Source organism: Anoplophora glabripennis, unplaced genomic scaffold, assembly GCF_000390285.2.
Source record: "Anoplophora glabripennis isolate ALB-LARVAE unplaced genomic scaffold, Agla_2.0 scaffold81, whole genome shotgun sequence".
Classification (NCBI taxonomy): domain Eukaryota; kingdom Metazoa; phylum Arthropoda; class Insecta; order Coleoptera; family Cerambycidae; genus Anoplophora; species Anoplophora glabripennis.
In genome coordinates this window covers 813,915-835,978 of record NW_019416522.1, presented here as the reverse complement: position 1 = coordinate 835,978, position 22,064 = coordinate 813,915, and the positions used below count along the sequence as shown (strand labels likewise).

The window sequence follows — 22,064 nt, the reverse complement described above, 5'->3', positions numbered from 1 at the left end:
ACTTCCAGAATATGAGAACTGTAACTGCGCCGGTTACATAAATCTTTTCCGGTAAATCCGATGGTAAATCACGTTCTGTCTGTGTTTATTTATTTATTCCAAACATTTAATTACACATGGAAATGGTATGAAATGTTGCAACAGTGTTTTATAATGTGGGTAGAAACAATAAGATATTGTTTTCTCTAGTATCCAACAACTTTTCCAAAACAAAAGAAATAAAAAACATTGAATTTTTTTTTACATTTTTTAAATTATTTGTTTTTTCTTAAATTTAAACGATATCTGATGTAAAATTGTGGGAAAAGTGGAGAAAAATTGTTTTTCATTTTGATAATGATTACATAGGTAATGTTCAAGAACAATAAACGTCTTTTAATTCCTACCAAAACTGATTATTTGGAACAGAAAAACGGTTAGATGAATCAATTTGTCAACAGGGTTATTACAGGGTTATTGTGGTTACATTTTTCGCACTTTATTCACATTAATGTCAGATAAAAAACAAATAATCTAAAACTATTATAGGTCCTTGTTGAGAATTTAATCAAGTTTTCAAAACTACCTTTGAATTTACTGTGTTGCTGAAACATCGACGATTACAGACAAAAGTGTAATTTTTCATTCAACCATCAATATTTCGGTAAACAATAGACGTACGGAGACCTTTCAAAATAGCAAATAGAAGCTGATTAAACATGCTAACTGACCTCTACATTGATTGAGTTCGAAACAATTTTCCTTGGAGAGTCAAAAAGTATTTCTTTTGGTTCCTCGATAATTATAGCTCAAAATTTTTTTTGTTAAAAGATCTTGAAACTAGAAACTTCAAGTCTCACAATTATTTGTTTTTAATCTCGACACAACCGTTTTTACTGAGACAGTCTTTCAAAAATAAAAAAAAATTATGAAATATTTTTGACCCTTAACTTTTTCCAGTGGTCTATTTATTTAAATGTACTAATAACAAGTACAACATATAAGCAAATTTTTATATTTTACTTGCCTAAAATATTCTGTGGGTTCATCAGCGCAATTAAATATCTAAAATTGTTTATTAATCTTTGGAACGTAAATCAGTACAAAAATTATAAAGTTCACAGATTTGCATATTTTTTTATATTTTTCAGTTTTTATGATATAATTGTCGATATCGCTGCTTACGTAATCCAAATGTATGTTCTATGCCAAATCTACAAGAATTAAGGTTATTCCATTATTTTGATTAGCTGTTAAGTATCCGTGTCCATTGTTTTTGTAAGGGGTTAATCCATTTTTCATCAAATAATAGACATTTCTAAAGTTTTTTTTTATATAATCATAAATGTGAAGGAGGTGACATAATGCACAAAACCTGGAAAACCCACAAATATGTCTATAAAGCGATAATTGCGATCACATAGTCTTTGTGAAATTATTGAGCGATAATCTGTTGTCTGTTGAAATGATCAATATTTGCACTGGTTTTTCTTCTAGTCTGTAAATTCAAATCTACTAATCTAATCACATTACGTTTTTTTGCCAGTCTAAAACAGTAGTGTGTTTTATTTATTACTTTAAAACCCTGTTACTCTTGATATTAAATTGAAGATAGAATAAAAGGACCTCTTTCTCAGCACTGACATTTTGAAAGACTGGTGTTTTTAAAATTTGACAGTATATAGGTAACAGGTTCTTGAAAGATGACAAAAATAATTTTCGCAGCATTCGAAAAAAGTTGAGGAGTTGTTTTCTTCATCAGGGTTCATAGTTCAAAAGTAATAAAGAATTCCCTGACTTTTCCAGGTTTTCCCTGACTTATAAAAAAAAATCCAGGTCACTTGTAGTTCATTTTTACATACTAATTGGTGTTTATGCATTAAATTTTTTTTCGACTGGACTCGCATAATCTTTTTTATACCCTAACAACCTCTTATAAAGGTTTCAAAACCACAAATAGTTTTCTCTTTCAAGAACCCAGGGCCGGCTTTCACAAAATTTCCAGTTGCAAACATCAAATTCCCTGACTTTCATGAATATTTTTAAAATTCCCTGACTATTCCCTGTTTTTTATGAAGAATAACAAATTCCCTGACTTTGCCCGGTATTCAAGGTTTTCCCGGCCACTACGAACCCTGTTCATACAAGGGTACACATTTTCACAGTAATTTTCTCTACCTGCCTTTTTTAATCACAGTTTGTACTATATCATCTACAAAATCATCACTATCGGGTAAAGAACTACTAAACATAATGTCATTATAGTCTTAAAACTTGTAAAAATACTCCAATTGAATAATAATTAGTGATATTTTGTATTTTAACTTTTATTTGAGGTTATGGTCCTTGAAAAGAGCACGAAAATAAACAACTTTTATTATGGTCTAAATGCTTCTGTTTTCGAAAAAACTAACCATAAATGTAGGCTGACCCTGTGCATCTTGTGCACGTGCACGTGCAGAAGCGCTTCTCTAATTGGCTGACGTTCCACGTGACTTCCACAATCAAGCAAATCTTCAACAGCGTATTTTTGCTGCAGCTAATGATATTCGACAAATGCCGGGAATATTTGCACAAATGGGGACTAATTTTGACGTCGTTTGGAAGCATGTTTATTAGCACATGGTAACAACTTTGAACATCTTTTGTGTAGAGAATATCGTCTATTGGCAAGTAATTCGTTTATACGTTTAATTTTTGTGTTACTTTTAAACGAGATTTGAATAAATTTCAGCATTTTCCAAAACAAAATTTAAACCGCCATCAGCGCAGTCCCATTGCGGCAGCGGTGCGCGGCAGCTTCGATATCAAAGGTACAGCTGGCTGCCGCACCAGGGACGGTTTTAAATGTTTTAAACCTTCATGTGAATTTTTTTTTTCAATATGTAATATTTTAGACCATCAGTTGCTTAATAAAAGTTGTTCATGTTCATGCCCTCTATCACTTATTTCAGAAACACCCTGTATTGTCCGCTTATTACCAAACAGAGAGAAAATTATATGTAATAAGTTGCGAGGTGACTTCACAGATAGTGTAAATTTTCCAGTGATCAACCAGCGAACAGAACTTATTGCTTACTTTTTCACTCCTAATAACTAGAACCCTGTCGACGCGGTGAACTAAATTTTCGATATATGGCATCCGAGGCGTTCAGTGGCATTTAAACATTTACGGTTGGAGAGACCGTGATGAAACCGACTGCATACGGAATACGCTTAATGAAATGACGCAATATCGCCGTTTGAACATTGTTTTGTCTTTCGGAACGCGGAGAGCGATGTGCGCCATTGTTGGGGTACATGTAATCAGCAGATTTTTACTTTGATATAAAACTGCTCGGTCGACTGGCCACCAATTGTACGGAGTCTATTATACGCCTACGATGGAATATTACTGGGATTTTTAAGCCGTCTTGCATGGATGAACCGGACTTATTTGACGGAACGTTTCCATAGAATAGTTCAACTCGTTTCAGAGACGGAATGTCAAAGGTAAAAATAAGTTTTTCGCAAAGCAACCTCTTCTTCTCTCATGTCATATATTTTAAGATTTAAGGAATTAATATGGAAGACAAATTTCAGGCGAGAAAAAGAGATTAATCGATGACAGGGAAGGCAATAAACGACCTATTTTGAGATAAGTATAAGTAGTTTTAAACTTTTGAGAAATTGAATTTTCCGTTATTTTAGAAATGGCACTTCTCAGAACACTATCAAGCCTGTGTCAGAAGCTAAAATTAAAATATAACTATAACACATGTGTTGAAACATTCATAGTGTTGATTAAAGCTGCCAATTACACAACGTAAAATTGAAGATAAAAAAATAATTAAAAATAAATTTGCATACTTATGTCACTTTACCGTAAATGTTTGGAGAAAGATAAGCAAACGGAATATGAAACTAATAATACGAGGACAAGAGACAGGAATAGTCTAAAAGCTTTTTCCTTTCACGAAATAATAATACGAAGACAAGAGGCAGGAATAGTCTAAAGGCTTTTTCCCTCCACGAAATAATAATACAAAGACAAGAGGCAGGAATAGTCTAAAGGCTTTTTCCTTTCACGAAAACGTATGTTGTTACACTGCTTGCGAATTTTTACTCGATAAGGAATTTTTGAGTAATTACTTTCGCTACTTGAAAGATGTTTGGACAGGCCAGAAAAGGAGTGATGAGATGCACATTCCTAGCAACACACAGAATCAAAACCGAATTTGAGACTATTGAGATTCTGTTACAAGACATAGAGATCATAGATCCAGCATAAATAAGTGCAGTCATTATCAATAAAGAGCCAGAAGCTACAGTGACTAAAGATGACGATTCTAGTAATGCCAACTACCAACAATGGTACATCACAGGTATTACCAATGGTACAAATCTGTACCATTTGGTACAGATTTCTACATAATTTTAAATTAGTAATATTGGAACGGAAGTACTGGGAGAAGGAATCTTCTGTCCAAGCCAATCTAGTCTGGTATACGAATGACCCAGAGGCAGGTACAGGAGTTGTGCTGGAATATATATTTTAAGGAAGGGTTTGAAAACTCCTTAAGCACAAGAATGGACGCTGATATGAGATTGCTTGTACGCTTTGTGAAGTAGAAACCAACGACCCTGCATTGGAACTAACACACGAGGGTTGACGAGGTGATGAGTATGCTGATCATGAGTTAGCCATAGAACTCTTTACATGGGAATGAACCCTCTTCCAACCTAGCTTCGTTTTTTGAAGAACCTATTCCTGCAAGTGTTAAAACACAATGGGTCAAGGGTAAGACCCAAATATGATGATAGGATAGATATAAAGCAACAGGTTCTTAAAAAGAGTAATCAACGGCAGGCCTACTGACCAAAATCTTAGATGAATAAGGATAATAGTAGGAATGTCAAGTGGATATTGAACACTGAAAAATATTGGTCTAGCAGAAAATAGCCTGTGCTAGCTTAAGGTTAGATAAGGTACCCTAAGACCATGGAACTAAATACTTATGGCCGTAATGGAAAACTATGGAATCAGCCAGACACTAGTTAAATACTTGGTACCTATACCATTTTAGGGGATGATTTCTAGGTCCACAAAGAGAACTTTGACGGCGGAAAAATTTCGAACGAAATTCGCGAAATAAAGTAGAGGTGGCCGACCCTGAGATCTCTAGATGCTTGTGCATATACTTGCAAAATATTTTTTTCCTTAATACAGTCAGTTATTTTTTTATTGTGATATCTAAATTTTAATTGGATATTGACATTCCATTTTTTAAACTTCATAATGCTCTAAATGAAAATTTTGTGAAAAATAAGAAAACGCTTAGTTGTATCTATCGGTTGATTATGCAAAAAAATATTTTGCAATCTTTTACTAGGCCTTGGCCTTTTGTTGCGAATATTCTCTATATGGGCCTAGAAATCATCCACTAAACTTCTTTATAAGTAAATTACAATATCCAATATCCTTCCATGTCTTGCGCACATGCCCAAGTCAGTCGTTGCAAAAGATACACTTACGTATTTAAATAATGCAGTCTGTGTTTGACGAACCTTATTTTGTCCGCGCAATCTTATCGCGGACTTGCAAAAGTACGGCAAATGCCGACTCTTAGGTGTGACTGATGGCGATCGGTGCGACTCTCGTCGTTTGCTGGGCTCGAGCCCGGTGTTTGATTTGATTGTTTGCTGCCCAATATTGAGACGTCAAATAAGAAAATGTTAGCATGACCATTCGATTGTTGACCGAGCACACACGGACGAGTAATTGTCAAAGAATGCCGACGCTGGCTGTTTACATTTCCATCGGGCCCAAACTTTCGCGTCGAGGCCTATTGTTTTTCTCGAACATGGTGTTGTATACGGGCGTTATCGCTGTTCAAACAAGAATAGGTTCGAAGTTGATCGGAAGATATCACATTGCATACATTTAAGGTACAAGTTATTATTTTAATAAAAATCGCTATGAAAGATAGTCAACATACAGGGTGATTCAGTTGGTTTTTTAAGTTTTACTCAAAAATCAGTCTTTTTTTGAAAAACGAAAAAGAGAGTTAGTAATTTGTAGAAAATTGAAAGACGAATATGAAAATATCATGGTTGTTATCGTAAAACAGTGGCGTACTATTTTATTTAGAAAAATATGCCACCGATACCCTGTATCTCCGCCACTGGAACATGTAAATTTTAGGAAAAGCACTCAGATTTTGGACAATGTTTACATCAATATATGTGCGCAATTTCAAATTATTTCATTTACTAGTTTTTAAATTATTTAAAAAAATTAAAAATATTTCCTAAAAAAAACTAAGGGAAAGACCCCTTAAAATTCACCAAAGAATACGAGGCTTCATTTTTGGTTACCATTTGTCTAAAATTTCCGGAAAAATAGACGAGGAGAAAAATTTAACTTTTACTACAATCGAGGATATAAAAAGTTGTAGCCACAGAAAATAAATAAATTTTGTTAAAATATGTTATTTTCTTATTAATTGCATGTAGAGTTCTACACATTTTGATAATTAAACTTGGTTACATTTTACTTTATTTACTTTTTATCTTTTATAGTGCGAAAATATTTTCAGTATATGTAAAGTGCCTTTTTCGTATAAAATATAAAAATGTTTATTATAAACGTAGTTCAGAACAAAAACTTATTGCAATATTAGGGGTCCTGTGCTGAATTTAGCTAGCCCCATACATGACTGTGTTCTGAAAATATCCCTGTAGTAAAAAGTAGCTTCGTGCAATATCTTCAGAAATCAGTATCACCTAGGCCACATTTTTGATAAGAGAACTGAATAATTATGAATCCTGATTACAGAAGGTCGTCTAAGATAAAGCTGTATCTATTTACATCTCAAGGCTTGCTGATATTTTGATAGTGCTTAATTATATATTTAATTATGTCACATATCCTTTAACCTTCATCTAGTTTTATTATTTATCATTTTTTAATAGGAAATATTTTAGTTAAACGGTTTTAAAAGATTCAGAATACACATTAGTTGATTTATGATAGCTACCTACATACATAGCTACACCACAAGCAACTTTGTTACGCAGTATAATCTTAATGATATGTGCAGATTTTGGATTGGTTAGAACATATACCTTGTACTGTAACGATTTTAACTGCATTGTTACGATTTATCGCTACGTGTGTAGCTCCTACTGCAGTACTAACGACATCTTCGTGTCGCGCGACAAAAACGCACTTGTAAAAGCGGTCTTATAAAATCATTTCTCCCGCCTAGCAATCATTGCACAATGTCGTTGGAATTAAATCACCCCCGATATGACCTGATGCATCGATTAATCAAGATATCAATTTAAAAATAGCCAACGGCAATTACACGGGTTGACATTATCTCAAAAGACAATGTAACTTATCGATCTGTTGTCATATATCGAATTTATAACGAATTTCATCTAGGTACTTGCAGAATAAGAAGTAATGTTTATAATTAAACCCGTAAATACGATTTAATATAGGAAGCAAAGGATTATCTACCTCTTTCATATAGAATGTCTGAAGTAGACGATTTTACATGGTGTCCCAACGTTCCGTGTAAACGAAGCTGCCACAGGATCTTGCGATTAAAATAAGCAGATTTGACTAAACTTAGCTCTAGTCTAAGTTGCCTCGCTTTAGCCGTTACAGGGCACCAAAGTTGACAAAGTAAGTTGTTTTTCAAGTAACTTTGAAACGCCTTGAAATATTTAAAAAAATTTAGTCGACTATGACAGTCGACTGTGAAAAATATTTATAGCATATATTTTTTTCATAAATCTGTTTTGCGCTCTAATAAAATGTTTATATTTGTCATAGTTTTGAGTTGTTAAGTTATTTTTATAGATCATTATTATAAATACACTTCGCAACAACATTTTCCATCGAAATTTTTCCATTTTTCTAATGCGAATAGTCCCGTCAAATTTCATCGTATCAAGACGATTTTTTTTTCATTTTGTAGGTAATTATATGTACTTTAAAGAAAAATACAGGGTTTTCCATTTAACACTCCCGCTGCCAATATCTCCAAAATGAAGAAATTTATTTTAGTTTCGGAAATTGGGGTTGTTAGGTCCCTCGAATAGCTTCAAATTGTAGTTAGAATTGTCAGTTTAAATCTTTCTGTATAGATGGCGTGGCGATACTAGAAAATGTTTTGTTCCCTGTAACGTAGAAATACGGTCCGTCTGAAAGATCGTTAAATTTTGAGTAATTTTTGTAATATATAGTTTTTAAATATATTTACTTGTTTTCGAGATATGCCGACTTCAATATGCATGTTTGATATAACAGGAAAATCTATTATTTAAATCACACCGAGACAAAATATTATTTTAAAATATTGTTATAATAGTTTTATTCACATCACATACCAACTAACAAACAATAAATTATAAAAAAAAACGACTGATCAACTACAGAAAAAAAAATTGTACAATGGTAAATCTTATAAGGGGCAGAGACGAACCGTATTTTATCAAATGTTATTAAAAAATGCAGTCATAGGTGGCTCATGTCATTTGCTTAAAACAAAACAATGACAGATGACACATGCATTAGTTTTCCAATAATTACAGTTTTATCAGTATGCGTCTTTCAATTTAACTATACTAGTTATACGATTTACCATTGTACAATTTTTTTTGTAGTTGATCATTTGTTTTTTTATAATTTATTGTTTGTTAGTTTTTAAAAGAATATTTTGTCACGGTGTGATTTAGACAAAATAATAGATTTTCCTGTTATTTCATAAATTGCACATTGAAGTTGACATATCTCGAAAACAACTAAATATAGGGAAAAACTTTATATCGCAAAAATTATTCAAAATTTAACGATCTTTCAAATGGACTGAACTAACAGATCTAATTACAATTTGAAGCTATTCGAGGGACCTAAGAACCCCAATTTCCGAAACTAACATAAATGTATTCATTTCGGAGATATTGGTAGCGGGAGTGTTAAATCACCCTGTATATGCGAAATGGATGCGAGTCGATGCCGCATTTCAATGTCTTCATATAGCCCAAACATTTTTTTTTCTTAAAAAATTTGATTGGTTGACGCGGTATCTGGATCGCACCTTTTTTTTTTTAAATAACTCATAGACTATCGTAAAGTACACTTTCTAGCAAGCAATTTGAAAAAAAATCAAGTCTCTACGATTTTGTTTGATCGAGTTATGCCATTTGCCAAGTTATTCATATGTTTTTAACAATTACCCGATACGCATCGCGAGGAGGTTGCTGGTCGGACGAATTATTTTGACCTTGAAAAGGGCCGATTATGTAACCATGTGTCAAATTAGAGACACCCAGTATATTTTACCCATTTAGTTGCCTTTTTGTAAACCTGGCAATATACCCATTAGTGGCTAAATAAATAAATTTGAACGATCGGGGTAACGTTATCGTCGTGAATCGGAAAGTTAACTGTAACGAATTCCGCAGCAGACGAGAATAGCTGACGTTAACACGTATAACTCATGCAACCTCATTAGGAAGTCACTAACCAAATTAGAGATCAATAAAATCCCACTTTAATTAGCCGGACCCCACGTAACCACGAGAACGGGCTCTGGACTGTAATTTCAGCTCGAGAATCTCGACGGCTGAGAGCGTTCCTTCTGGTAGTGTGTGAGGTAACCTCAAAAATCGGTGACATTACACAGATAAAGATACGGACTCACCTTTGGTTATGTTTAATCGGAGTTGCTCTTTTTCCCACGATGCGAAAGACGCTTTGAGCGCCTCGGCCATCGTCTTGTTCGTGCCCGGCGTCAGTGGCGGTACCTGCGTCGGGATATCTGCAAAAATGAAAAAAGAAATGTAGATTTGCCATGCACTGTAAACAAATCGGTGGGAGTGAAGGCAATAAAGGTATGGAGTGAAATTATTGAGTACATTTTCACTCAATATTGAGCATTTTGATAATTTTACTCATTTGTCATATTTGACCTAAAACTGAGTACTTTAACTCAAATATAGGTACCCGTTAAATAAATTCTACAGATGAACTCGCATTTGGTACACTCGTACCTAAATCGGAATAAATGTCCTCATTATTGAGTGATTCCACCAAATTCTATGGTTGTCGTGAGTTGTCTTTGTCTATTCCCATCGTCCCCATTAGGTCATCTCGTGGCGTGGTGTATGGCGTGTAGTGCTGGAGAAGTGTCCGTTAATCCGGTTATTTTGGTGAAAATTACGTTTAAACGCAATAAATGCAATGGATTGGTGCGGGGGAGGGCTCTTGGAAATTTTTATAATGCAAAATTACTCAATAACAGTTAAAATTAAATCATATTAGAGAAGAAGTCAACACTAAATTGGTTTTACATACTCAGAACAGAGTCAAAAGTCACTCACTTGGCAGAAATCGGATTTGAGGAAAATTCATTCTCTTCTGTTGCTGACAGGCTATTGATTATAGGATTTTAAAAGAAACTATGACATTCAAGATATTTTATTGCATGAATCGTTCAAATGGTCATTTTAGATGAAAAAACTGCGGAGTGCTATTAAATTAAGAGGGTGGAAATTGGAGATAGGGGTGAAAATGCACCCCTTTCAGTTTTTTAATTGTAGCTCGAAACCGAAGCTAAATTTCGCTATAGTTCATAGGAAAAATTATTTGGAGAATTGAATTTCCCATCGAAATGGCTTATTTAAAAAATAAAAGGAACATTTTATGCAGAAAATCGTGGATAAAAAAATAGATAAAATTTCCTTCAAAATAAGAGGTAAAGTATTTTTGGATGAAAATTGACTGATATATGACCGCTCAAACAATTAGCCAATTTTTCCATTTTCGTCGCGTTTACTCTTATACGTTTTAATTCTCATTTTTTGCAAAAAAGGAAGGAAATAAGACGTTCAAGGATTTTCATCACATGACTTGTTCGAAGGGTCATTAAAAATGAAAAATCCGCGGGGTGCTATTAAATTAGGGTTGAAATTGAAGATAGGAGTGAAATTGCACGTTTGCAGTTTTTTAAATATAGCACGAAAACGAAGTAAAATTTCAGTATAGTTCATAGGAAAAATTTTGTAGAGAATTGAATTTCTCATAAAAATGGCATACTTAAAAAATTTAAAAGAAAAATTTTATGCAAAAAATCGTTAATAAACAATTTTAAAAAAAGAAAAAAATATTTTTTGATTTTTTTGACTTTTTTTGAACTAGTGAAATTTTGCTTCATTTTCGAGCTACAATAAAAAAACTGAAAGGGGTGCATTTTCACCCCTATCGTCAATTTCCACCCTCTAATTTAATAGCACTCCGCGGTTTTTTCATCTAAAATGACCCTTTGAACGATTCATGCAATAAAATTGCTTGAATGTCAAAGTTCCTTTTAACCCTGTTTTTTTTGGATATAATCAATAGCCTAATAGTTCAACTCATAAAATTTTAGTTGTACTCACACTAATAGAGTGAAAATTTCATTCAATCGGGTGTGGAAATTGATACATTATTGAGTAAAATTGAGTGAACTTGAGTTAAATTTTTTTTATAGTGTAGGTGGCAGTTATTGACATAGACTTAGGTAAACTTTGTTCGTAGTAAACAAAATTTATAATCATATTTTGTGTTGTTTGGCCTTCTTCTAGATACCAGATCATGCAATATCAAATCAATGCCATACTTTATGATAACTAGTCCACAAATAAATTTAATTTGTCTAATAAAATCCACTAAATTATGAAACATTCTTGCAATTTTTTTTATGTCAGCCATAGTTTGTGCTATTTTTTTTTGACACTCCACTTACACTTTTAATCTAACATCTATTCTTTTTGAGAAAGCGTACAATGGTCACGTTTTTTGTTGGTAAATTAAACGTAATGGACGACAATGAAGAGCATTTGTAATAAATTTTTGTAGAAAATTAAGTATCCCTATAAATTTAGAGGTTAACAATAGGGATGACACAAAATATACAATACAATTCATTCGTGATAAATTGCGGTAAATGAAATCACAAAAGATTGTCTTTATTAAGGCTTTAATTGATCTTTACTGGAGCGCCTCTACTGTAGCAGCGTTCGCTTCAAGTGTATAGGGGCATATTTATTTTCCAAAACAGAGCCGATACCAGATTTTATGTGTCACATAATTTGTTTTGTTTTTGCTGTAGGTATCGTAAATCATAATATATGGAGCGCAATTACTTTAGATCTTTACCAATTTTTAATTGGCAAGGTATTAAGTTATCAGCGAAATTGAACAAGTTACTTCCTTTAAATGTAATAATAACTGATAGCCGACGTCACGAGCTGATACCTTTAAGTGGCAGGAGATATACTTAATTTTGACTTCTAGTAAGCGTATCTGACACCAGGATTTTCATAATCCTGGGTGAAAAGTGTTGTGTACACAATAAAATACACCAACAGTCATATAAACAATTTTTTTACGAAACTAATATGCAACTCATAGCATATTTTCTCGTTTCACCTTTATTATCAAAAAAATTTGTTGGACGATCACATTTTCTTCACAAATACGTACTTGCATTTTTAAAAACAGATGACTAACAGACGGTTTTGTTTGCACTTTCATCGTATACAAGTATTGAACAATATGAAACTGTAAAAATATTGCATTTTTAACCATAACACATACATATACTCGTATGTTCAACTTCGGATATACACTTGGCATTTTTATGTAAAGCAGTTACTAGAATCACTTATTTCGAATCAAGAAATACTTGACTGTTGTACTAAACCCATCAACATCAACAGTTTGAATGATTGCACGTACTTATACTCTTACCATTAGATTGATCTAAAGTATACCTAGAAATTGAAAGGAAGTAGGTCCTTTAGTCCTTTTAACTTATCTTTATCTTCTAAATCTGCCATACTCAAACAACGAATTAAATCTAGTTTTTTGATACCATTACTTTCAGTAAAATATAAGTTGAGTGTATCTCAAGTGAAAGTGAGTACATTTTTTTATGTTTATGTAATTGATTTAAAACTTCGATTGTGAGTGTTAGTCCGCGGTATTCCCTATAGGCCTGACTGTTTTCATAGCACTCTAGTACTCAGTAAGCCTTATTTAATTTAAAATTTTGACTACGTATATTGTCACAACACGGCATCTCTTAGTTACATAGGTACATTCATAGATATCTTGTGGACAGAGATAAATAGAAGAACTAAAATATTGAACTGAAAGCTCACAATGGTGTTTGTTGATTCTTCGACAAGAATAATACACATAGAAGTCATCTCTATTGTCTTGAAAACTACAAAAGGTGCAGTCACGTATGTTTATCAATTGTATGTAAGTTTTTGTTTTCTTGGACAAAATTTCAGTTTTGTGCATAGAAAAATATGAAGATGAATAACATTGCTAGTCATGTATTTTTTAAATATTTTTGCTCCAAGAGATTACGATTCTCGATACGAGAAGTGATAATTGAATCTGAAGTACAAAGGAATTGGATACAGTTATTTTGGTGATAAAACTTATCCTTTGTTGTAAACCAAATGATATCAAGGCGAAAATAGGGAACTACACGGTACAATTTCTTTCTATCGTAATAGGAAAGAAAAATTCAAAAGGGTAATTTTCAAATTGTACTTAAATCTACTTGTGCAACTTTTCCTCAAAGTTGTCGAAACACTGTAAAAAAATCGGTGTGACTGAAATTATTGAGTACATTTTCACTCAATAATGAGCATTTTGATAATTTTACTCATTTGTGATATTTGAACTAAAACTGAGTACCCGTTAAATAAATTCTGCAGATAAACTAGTATTTGATGCACTTGTAGCTAAAAAGGAGTATGTAATGTCCTCATTATTGAGTGACCCCATCCCATTCTATGGTTGTCGTGCGTTGTCTTTGTCTATCCATCGTCCCCATTAGGTCATTTCGTGACCTGGTGTATAGAGTGTAGTGCTGGACAAGTGTCCGTTAATCCGGTTATTTTGGTGCAAATTCTGTTTAAATCCAGTATTGATTACAATAATTAGAAACAATAATATATTGACTCTCGATTAATATTTGGTTAAACAAACGGATAGTTAAATTGTTACCTATACTTACTTACGTATCTGTAACGCGCAATATAGGTTATGGTAATCTATTCGTCCGATCAGTTAATTAATTCTTTTAATCGAAACCTAAAATATTTTATCAAAAACATATATCTGTGTAGAAACCATTGTGGCAGCTTAGTAGTTTATGACTTTAATACCATGATATTTAAATTAATATTTAAAGAGAATAGTCCACGTACAAAAAGAAAAATGATTACCAGCAAGCTGTAACTTTGCGTGTAGCTTAAGTTTGACGAGTCTCCCAAGATTTGACTACGAGGAAAATTCAACAGTGGTAAGTTTTCGCATGATTTTCAGGAAAACATGTCAATCTGGCATAAACATTGAACGTTATGACCAGCACTTTTTTTTAAAGATTAAATGAGATATATATTTTTTTAACTTTGGCATTTTAAGTTTGTCCCCCACCCCAAATATGTCGTTTTGGTGACATTATGGTTGGTGACAACCATCAAGTTGATTTTTCTGGGAGGGTTTGGTAATAAGATTTGAAATGAAAGTATTTTATTGTCCGACAAAATTTTTGAGAAGTTTTTGCAGTCCGACGCTCCGAACATGTCGATTTAACGAAAACATGGTTGGTGATAACCAGCAATCTAGCTTTGACTTTTTTCTCGAATAATTGAAATTTATAACACAATAATATACATGTCCTCCAAAAAGATTGGAAAATTTGCCTTAAAAACGGAAAAAATAACTATTTTTGTGGTACCTAATGTTCATTAAACTATAAAATAAATAATTTTTTAATGAAAAATAAAGAAGAATAAATAAGAAAATTATCTTGTTAACAGGAGCAACAGAAATTTATAAATAATTATGTCTATAAAAATTAATTTAATTAATCTCCATCAAAATGATTTCTGATTTCTTTGTTTAAAAAACTTATATGTACATTTTATTTTATAAACTATTTAAAAAAAATGGTAACTGTAAAATGAATGCATACATTTTTGCTTGTTTTTATTTTTAAATTAAAATTTGCAATCTTGTTTTGACAAACAGTTGTTTACACTAGTTTTATTCTTGAAAAACCAATTAAACCAATTTTAAAAATATTTTTAATCCTCATGGGAAAATAATACGGGTAGTTCATGTAAAGTTTTCTTCTTAGATGCCCAGTTTTCGAGATACAGTGTGTTGAAGTTGTTACTTTCCAAATGGTCATCCTCAATTATCTTTAAATCGGCTAAAGATAAAAATGTCAAAATTTGTACACGAGTAAACATCAACTGTGCGTTAAGAATAATGTGCAAACGGTTTTTTTTCTGAAAAGCAGTGTCGCCGATACAGGTACTTGGAGGGGTACAATTGAAAAAAATATGTTAAAAGTCAAATTTTGTTACATTTCTAAACGGTTCTGTAAACTCTAAAGCATACTACAAAAAAAATGTACTTGTCGAAATTCGGTAACATGTCGGTCGATAGCGGCACGGTTTAAGGCGTCAGTCCTTAAACGTGTGCAAATTTCTGCCCAAGTTCGATTCCCGCGGCCGGTAGATCGTAGATTAGCTATGCTTGTACGGAGGATTGGCACCCTCTGTGCAGGTTTGGTAGGGTGGAAGAATGTTGGCTTGGGTCAATGTGAGAGATTGACACCGGTTGGCATTTGACCACCCCCCTAATTAATGAGGTTTCCCAGGTTTCCCTCATTCCTGCACTGAATGTTGGTTAGGGCCTACCAACGTAAGTCGTTCCTGGGCGCAAATGCGGCCTGCCTAATAATAATATGCCCCCTCCTCTTTCGCACAAGTCTCCGACTTATGGGCTAATTCTCATAGTTAGAATGCGGAGTAGAGATATTATTATTATTATTATTATTATTATTATTATTATTATTATTATTATTTGTTAGTGTTAGTTAAAAAAGTTAAAATTAAATGATCTGTCCGACCTGGCAGATCAGCAAAATCGAACGCCTCCCACCAGTTCTAATTTCAATGTATAATTGTAGTTCTACTGCTTGACAGAGGTACTTTTAATAGCGAGCTCCCTGTACATCTAGTAGGCAATTTAATGCCTCGAAATTATATTTCCTGTCATGTTCCGACGTTTGAATTGTTATTATACCCAGGCAATTATATCGCGCTTATTTTATCTTCGGTGTTGAAGAGGGCAACGATTTAGCGTCTAATCATGCGGCAACCTACCACTTCCCCGCCTCATTTGCGTATTCATATGTTGACAAAATAATTTATTTAAATGCGAACTAGCGCGGAATTAGAATCTAAGTACCGACCGTACGTAAAAACGCTCGGTGGAATTTAATATGTAGCAGGTGGCAACATTAAGTATGCAATACATGGCTCGGTCACGGTCTGGGTGCAAATACTTACACACTTATTCATTACATTTTATTATATTATACGTACACTCCGCGCTAACCTTCCTCCATAATAAATTTTCGTTATTCCCGATTATTTATTACGGGGGGAACGGCGACCGTTTCTATTAGAATCGACTCGGTTATTTATCGTCGACATTATAAATTATTTTATACGAGCCTCAATTAATAAGATGCAGACAATTTATAACGCTAATTATTAATGCAAAGATGGAAATGATGAACCGTGCCGACGTGGCATGTTCGTTCGGTATTTTTCTGTTGGGAGAGAACCCATCTGTATCTGCTCGACAAGTGGGCTGCTTATCACATTTATACATTGCTGCTGCATGACTTCCCAGTATCCAAGAGAAAAGTTTAAATGCTATTGGCTGTCTATTTAAAATTTAGGTGTTAAAGTTTCGTAAAATTTGATTAAAAGTTCCTATTTTAAGAGATAATTACTAAAATTTGAACTCAAATTCAAACAAAACACTTCTTCTTACTACAAAATCGATATATTTTATTTTATTTATTTAAAAACTGGAAAACAATTGTCTTGAAATGTACTAAATGTTTCACAATAACAGTTGTTTACATTTTTGTTATTCCATAGGACAAGTCTGCCGCGCGCACACGTGGTGTGCGTCAGCTGTGTAACATTAGGTTAAGCGCTGTTGTCACGTTGTAATGAAACTCCCCAATATTAATACTAGCTGTATTTTGAAATCTGTTAATCTTACGCCTATATAATAAATAATACAACTTTTTTGTTCTTTTATGATTAATCTATGTCATGCTGATGGAATGGCAGTCAAACCCTGTATAAAGAGGAACAAATTATCGTAGCAAAGAAAAACTGTTTGATGTCACACTTTAAAATTACAAGTCAAAGCAATGTGTATAGAAAGGGTGGCGTAAAATAACGTGATACAGAAAAAGTAAGAACAAGCATTCATGGGTTTTAATCGTAACATGCAAAGATGAATTAACATAAGTGGTATCATCGTTAGGATTGAATTGACTTCTGGGAACTGGAACTGTTTTCCATGATTATTTTAAGTGAATTCATATATTTTGGGAGTGCTCCTACATTATCTATAAGTATTTCATAGTTATTAGTGGCGGTATTAAAAAGTGAATGGTATTAAAAAGAGAATTTCATGCCAATGATAGGAAAAAAAATCCGCTGATTTTGAGTAAAACGGTGAACAATGTCATATTTAAAATATAATTTAATTCTTTTGTTCTTGACGTATGTGCTTTTTAATAATTAAGTAGATATATTTAGCTGTTTCTTATAGCTATTTTGGTAGGTTTGGTGTTTTATTTAACTTGTGAGAAATATATGATAAAATATTTTGAATCCTTGAAAATATGTTAACAGAAATCAATAGCAAGGACTTTGGAAAGATAAAAAATGAAATACTTAAAAGTACATAATAATATCTCTCCCCCTCATTCCAATCGTAATAATTCGCTCAGAAATCTGCGCAGAAGAGCTGGCGGCATATTATTATTCAATAGGCCGAATGCGCGCCCAGTAACGACTTGCAATGCAGAAATGAGGAAAACCTGGAAAACCTCATTAATTAGGAAAATGATCCGCTCTACGAGTATAGCTGATCTATGGCTGCGGGGATCGAAATCGACAGTGGCATTCGTCGATTCAAGTACTGACGCCTTCAACCGCTCGGCCACCGACCACCGATTTAAATATTTTTGGAATTTTGGGCTTTTTTATAATGATGCAAATTTTAAAATTAAGAATGTAAAACGCTTTTTAAGAGTATTAATAAATAAAATAAGGTAAAAAAACTTGAATTTGTACCATAGGAATATAAATACCTGCATTGTTGTAGTTGTGTCCTTAATCGAAATAATTTCATTGAGAAAACTTGCCGACGTGACTTCGTTATGGAAAGTTTTATTTTATATTTACTGTCATTCTTTTTCTACTGGTATAGCCCTGAGAAAGGCTAAGTGTATAATGGAAACATCGGCAAATTTTGCGAAAAAGGGAGTTCTTTTTAATTGTTCTGAACCCACAACTCTCAAAGAAAGAAATACAAATAAGATAATTATAATGTTTCAAATTTGCATTCACCGATGAAGCAAAACCGATTGTTTAAGTTATATAACTACGGGTTATGTTTATTTTCTAAAAGTTATGCGAATATCTAAAAAATAATTTACAGAATATTTTTCAAAAATTTGTATTTATCAGCTTATCAACTTTTGGCATAACAACCAAAAGTTACGTTTCAGTAAAATTGTAAAATGTGATTTTAAAATCATTCTTGACGGTACGCACATGACAACACAAAAATTGATGATGTTTTGGATATAATTTATTAATTTGTTGGGAAAAGTAATATCTTTTAAATTTGCCTGTATGATGAGGTTTATCTTAATCGTCCAATTTCTTCTACTCGAATGTTCACCCGACTTCATCAGCAATTCCGAGACAGTAGAAAATTTTGTGGAAGACCTAGATATGACTCCATACCCAAGGTAGAAGAGCAAATTTTGGAAGTTTTGGAGGATTGCAGTTAAAGTAGTTTGTTTGGAGAACCTACATACCTACTACATCGTCCAGAACAACTCAATCCACCAATTACTCTTTAGTTTAAATGTATGGATTGGCATTCTAGGAGACAGGTTAATACGATCTGTTTGTATTGTTTAATTAAGCGGTCCTGCATATTTACACATTTTAAGACACGCCATGACGTGAAGACGTGACAGTTGAGAATTCAGAAGTTTTACAACAGCGAATCGAAGACAAAATTAAAATCCAATCTGTGATATTTGAAAGGCACATATGTAATTCATTTTCATGATGTAGAGCTTGGTATTGACATGCTAGGAAGACATTTTGAACACCTTCCTTAAGAATGTGCCTTTCAGTAAATAAAAGTGTTAAACTTCTAGATTTCATTTACCATTTGTTTTCATTTCAGTGAGTACAACATTCAAAAGTGATCTACCGACATTTTATGTTACACACATACCGTTAATAGCTGTTTTAGAATCTCATTTTGCAATGTTCGCTAAAAACGAATCGAAAAAATGTTAAGCGTACTATTTCTAATTTACCCTGCTTTTTCAGAAATTCTACTATCTTGGCGAAAATTTCGGTCAAAACAAGATCACTTTAACGAGATTTTCTGATAATGATACCTCAAAGGCGTAAATTCACTTCACTTTGTGCAAACTATTTTGTATTCTTAACTAATTATGTTGTGGAAAAGAACTATCCTATGTAATATCTAGTAAGTAGCTTTGATCATTCATCGGTAAAACCACCAGACATATACCGGTTTCGAACCTAATTCTTTTAAGCATGTCGCAGGTGAGATAATCAAATAATTGAATAACACAGAATTGAAATATGGGGTATTCCACGCCAAATCACTGATGTAGTGAAGTAGTATTGAAATTTTAATGATCATAGAAGACGATGTTGTGACGAAATAGTGGATACTTTTAATAAATCTATATATCCTTTAACATTTTTTACGCTTTTATTTTAACACCACTTTATTACACTCCGAAAGTGTACTACTATGACGTTATGAACGTAATATAGCGTAGGAAAGTAAATTTTAACAGAAACAAGACTTCCTTATTTTTTTATATCGAAGTCTTAATTTTCAAGTCAATTTTCTGACTTTACCGATGTTTCCTAGATTTCTGTTTTCAAAATTAATTCAACTCAAAAACGGATTAAAAGAAAAAGGTTAAAACGATCTTTTTGCTCATTCACGCTACCTAATAGTTTATTAAACAAAGGGATTTCATCTTACGGAGATAACAAACAAATGGGTGGGAATACTTGTGACGGTTCTACCAGGAAAATATTCCATTTTCGGCGTTCCGGGAGAAAATCCAAGTGCAACAGCCAGCCGACCAACGGCTTCCGAGATCAGTCCACCCACGGTCCGGGCATGAGCAGACGACGTGGGGAAAGAGGCCGCACGTACGCAACCCGTGCCGTACCCGGAGTGGCGGCCGCCGTCGCCGCGGCGTGTCCGCGACACCCCGTCCCCCCAGCCCCCGAAGACGACGAGCGGAATAACAATTCGCTAGGCAGAGTGCTGCTGCTGCTGTCCGTGCCTCCGTCTTCTCATCAGCATGCCCACGACGGCACCGGGGAATGTGGACGACTACACAACGCACAATTATCCAATCTTGGTAGATGGGCTTCGTACACTTTACATTCATGCCAAAGTTTATTTTCGTCTATGACGTCGCCGGCTTGGAAACATGAATGGAGAAGCATATCGAGGGCGGTAAAGGAAAACATATGGATGCGTTTGGTGTCGTTCTCTAGGAATAATCAGCTCTCCATCATTTCGTTTATCGACATCGGAAAGTTTTGAAACGATATTTTTATGATCTACGCAGAGCAATATATTCTTTCTTAAAACTTGGCTTCCAGAAATACATTCCGACATGTTGAGGCATGTGGTCGTTTCTACCCCGTCATTCTTCAAGTGAAACACAGGTAACTGAAGGATTTTAGGAAGAAACTATTGCGTGTAGAATATGCATCTAAACAGCCATGTTGGATAATGTTCCTTTTGGACATGGACAAAGGAAGAAAAGGTTTATTGATAGAGAATGAAGAGGGATTTTTCTCAGCTTTTGTATTCTTTCATTATTGCCAATTTGTCAGGTCGTTGCAGATTATTGAATCAGGTTTGATAAGACAAGACCAAATACCATTGTTTATAGAGTAACGCTGTCTAAAACTTCTTTACAATGGCGGCTATAATAAGAAATAATGGAAGGCTAGTACAAATCTTAATGATAAATACAGGAAGTTGAATATTACGCATGGCAGTTGTGGAAGTAGCATATTGCATATTGGATATAAACAGTACTTCCTCCAACAGAACTGGTAAAAATTCATCCAAAAAGTTATAATATTCGTCGCCTGTAGGTCTTTGTGGTAAATCCAAGGGACTTAATAAAGTGTCATCAAATATGCAAACCCAAACATTACCAAAAACCGAAGCTGAAGTGGTTTTCCAGATATTTAAAAAAATTGTTTTATTTTTGTTAATTTCAACGCCCTGTATCTCATAAATGGTGGCTTTTTGCGCCTATGTTCATAGAGCAAAGTGATGTTAATTTTTGCTGTTTAGTGCTTTCCCGAAATTTGTTTATTAAAATCTGGACCACCCTGTATTATTATTGCCTATAAACAGTTATAATATAAAACTTTTTATTGCTTTGTTTTCAGAAATTATTCAGGTTAGGCTTAGTCTATCGCCTACTGAATACTCTCACACCCTGTATATAAAATATGTAAATAGTTCAATGGAAATAAAATGATAAGCTGTTCTTTCTGACTAAAACTGTAGGGAAACTAATTTTTCTTGATGACATTACTTAGTTTTTTATTTATTACACTTATCTTTATTCTGAATAATTCTTCTTATTATGTCCATTATCCTTTAAATTGTAAGCGACTTCTCAACCAGTTGTTAAATCTAAACTGTTCTTGCAAACGATTCATTCATGCTGCCAACATTTATTTTGGTCGAATGGGGTCGTCGACTAAGAAAATATGAATGAACCAGATTTTTCTCAATAAAAAAAGATATGCTAATGTTATGTCCCCGATTACTACAATATACCGGTCACTCCGTTGAGTTCCTCATCTTA

General features: G+C 33.5%; 1 protein-coding gene across 3 annotated transcripts in view; it reads right to left on the bottom strand.

Moving 5' to 3' along the window:
* Positions 1-22,064, bottom strand: part of LOC108908866 (protein c-ets-1-A) — a 351,302-nt gene that overhangs the window by 76,920 nt on the left and 252,318 nt on the right. For all 3 annotated transcript variants that reach the window (XM_018713020.1, XM_018713022.2, XM_018713021.2), the window contains one exon: positions 9,678-9,794. In XM_018713020.1, the coding sequence (XP_018568536.1) occupies positions 9,678-9,794 (117 nt within the window). The remainder of the gene's footprint in view (positions 1-9,677; positions 9,795-22,064) is intronic.